This window comes from Nyctereutes procyonoides, unplaced genomic scaffold, assembly GCF_905146905.1.
Source record: "Nyctereutes procyonoides isolate TBG_1078 unplaced genomic scaffold, NYPRO_anot_genome, whole genome shotgun sequence".
In the NCBI taxonomy this organism is placed as follows: Eukaryota; Metazoa; Chordata; class Mammalia; order Carnivora; family Canidae; genus Nyctereutes; species Nyctereutes procyonoides.
This window is the reverse complement of record NW_026575135.1, coordinates 8,335,128-8,337,834: the sequence shown is the minus strand read 5'-3', so window position 1 is coordinate 8,337,834 and position 2,707 is coordinate 8,335,128. Positions and strand designations below refer to the sequence as shown.

The window sequence follows — 2,707 nt, the reverse complement described above, 5'->3', positions numbered from 1 at the left end:
AGTTGTGGTTCCAGTTCTGCAACTGTGTGATGGGTCAGCGAGTCTTTTCATTTTTCTTGAATGTTCTCTATTATGCATAATCAAGGCCAATCTCTATTATGTGTTCCTTTGTTCCTTATGCTCCCACCTCATTCTAGAAACGGCCAAAGGCAGGGAACATACACAAATTTCCTCCGGAACCAACATTCACTGACTAAATTCATCCAAGTTTCCTTCAGGGCCAAGTGGGTGAGGATGCTACAGCCCAAAACTTCTCCAACCATGGAACGCAAAAGACAGGAAATATCACCAAATGCAAACTGGAACCCACTATTGTCCATGGGCAATCACTTCGGTGTTCACATATCTCACAACTGTAAAATTACACGGCTAAGGGTGAAACCAGTGTGCGAAGGATGGGGACACTGTGTAGACTTTCTGTGGTGAATTGGGCCAGGAGCACACCTATGACAAAACTGCTGGCATCTGGTCAGAGATTTTCATGTGTTTGATACAATGGTGTCTGGCCCAGTACTTTTCTCACGGCACCTTTGACTTCTTTGTTTCTTAAACTGTAAATTATGGGGTTCAACATTGGGGTCAGCAGTCCATAAAGCAGCGAGATGATCTTATCTACTTCTTGTGAACTTGATGAAGAAGGCTTTAGGTACATAGACAGGGCGGCCCCAAAATACAAGATCACCACAGTCAGGTGGGCACCACAGGTGGAAAAAGCTTTGTTTCTTCCCTCTGCTGAGCTGATTCTCAGAATAGTGGAAAGGATGAAGACATAAGAGATGCAAATCAAGAGCATCGGAATAGGCAGGAGGAGCACGCTGACCACCAGCATGATCATGTCCATGAGCAGGGAACTTGTGCAAGCTAACTTCAGCACGGCCAGAATTTCACACGTGAAGTGATCGATGAGATTCCTACAGAGGGGCACCCGCAGGGCGAAACTGGTTTCCAGCAGGGCGGTCACACACCCCGTCACCCAGGAGACAGTGGCCATCTGCACACAGACCTGCCTGTTCATGATGATGGGGTATCTCAGTGGGTGGCAAATGGCCACGTAACGGTCATATGCCATCACAGCCAGGAGCACGCACTCTGTGGAGCCCATGGCGAGGGACAAATACATCTGTACCATGCACCCAGAAAAGACAATGGTTTTCTGGGATGAGAGCAAGTTCACCAGCAAAGTGGGAATCGATGCAGATGTGTAACAGATATCCATGAAAGACAGATTTCCAAGGAAAAAGTACATGGGGGTTTGGAGGCGTGAATCTAGGACAGTGATCAAGATCAGAGTGCTGTTGCCCAAGATTGTTATCAGATACATCACAAGGCTGAAGACGAAGAGAACAATCTCTAACTTCGGGTATCTAGAAAAACCCTCCAGGAAAAAAAAGCTCCAAACGGTGAGGTTTCCTCCTTTCATTTCCTTTTTTTTTTTTCCGCACCTGTAGTTATTCTAATATTATTATTGTGTTCAGTTCATCTGAGGACATAAAGAAATGGATCGAGCATCGTGTTCAGTTAGGAAAAGACTTTCAAACTTATTTTCACTATTATAAACACAATTTTGCTACAAGTGATCACAAGCCTTATCTATGGTTCTAAAGGGAGGGGGAACAGGTTTGATCTACATAAAAAGGTGATTATTCCACAACGAAATTTAGAAAAGAAATTGAAAACAAGAATAAACATATTTCATACCTGAATTTCAGTCCGTTCTCCTATGCTTGGCATAGAAGTTTTTCAGTACAGATTTGAAAGTACTGTGCAACAAAAAATATGAGTGAACACTGACTAAATGGGGCATAGATTAAAAAGTAAACCAGATAAGTGAAGCAAAGAAAGCATGTCTGGGGCAGCCCCGATGGCTCAGCAGTTTAGCGTCGCCTTCAGCCTGTGGCGTGATCCCAGGGTCCCGGGATCGAGTCCCACATCAGGCTCCCTGCATGGAGCCTGCTTCTCTCTCTGCCTGTGTCTCTGCCTCTCTTTCTCTCTTTCTCTCTCTCTCCCCCTCTCTCTCTCATGAATAAATAAGTAATCTTTAAAAAAGAAAGAAAGAAAACATGCTTGTACAATAAAAACCAGTAATGATCTTCAGTGTCAGAAGAGGAGGGATATTGAAAGAAGCAAATAAATGAATTTGTTCTGGGTCTAAATAAACTCCTTCCTTTCCAGCGAATAGCATGGAGGTCCATACACTTGTCTCAAAAAAATGATGACACTGTTGAAAGCATTGGAAGTACCCATTCTGATTATATTTAAGTACCAGCTTACAAGTCACACAAAATGAGCCACCTTATTTAAACACCGACACATCCACAGCACAGTCTCACTCCTCATTGAGACCCCTACCTTCGTGAGTACGTAAATCTTGCTAAATATTATTCCCAGGCAATACTCTTCTCATATATTAAAACCCATGAAGATCTGGAAGATGCAGAAATTAAGCTCCCTTTTTAAGCTCTCTTAAAGTCTCTTGGAAAAGATTATAGATCATCTAGGTATAAACAAGACGCTGAATGTTTGGGTTTTTTTTACATTCCAGTCCATTCTATCTGGGTTTTACATGACACTTCACATTAATAAAAAGAAAAGACAAAAAAGTACCTTGCCTCTGCACTGATACCGCTCTTTATCACCCTTGATCGTTTCCCTTTCCCTACTAGTCCTTTCCTTCCTGTTTTCAGATATCCTGGCTCTGAACCATCCC

General features: G+C 43.0%; 1 protein-coding gene across 1 annotated transcript; it reads right to left on the bottom strand.

The window, feature by feature from the left end:
• Positions 1 to 469: 469 nt before the first annotated feature.
• On the bottom strand, positions 470 to 1,426 carry LOC129495072 (olfactory receptor 2K2). The gene has a single exon (XM_055302417.1). The coding sequence runs from the start codon at positions 1,418 to 1,420 to the stop codon at positions 470 to 472; it is 951 nt and encodes a 316-aa protein (XP_055158392.1). The 5' UTR covers positions 1,421 to 1,426.
• Between the last annotated feature and the right edge of the window lie 1,281 nt (positions 1,427 to 2,707).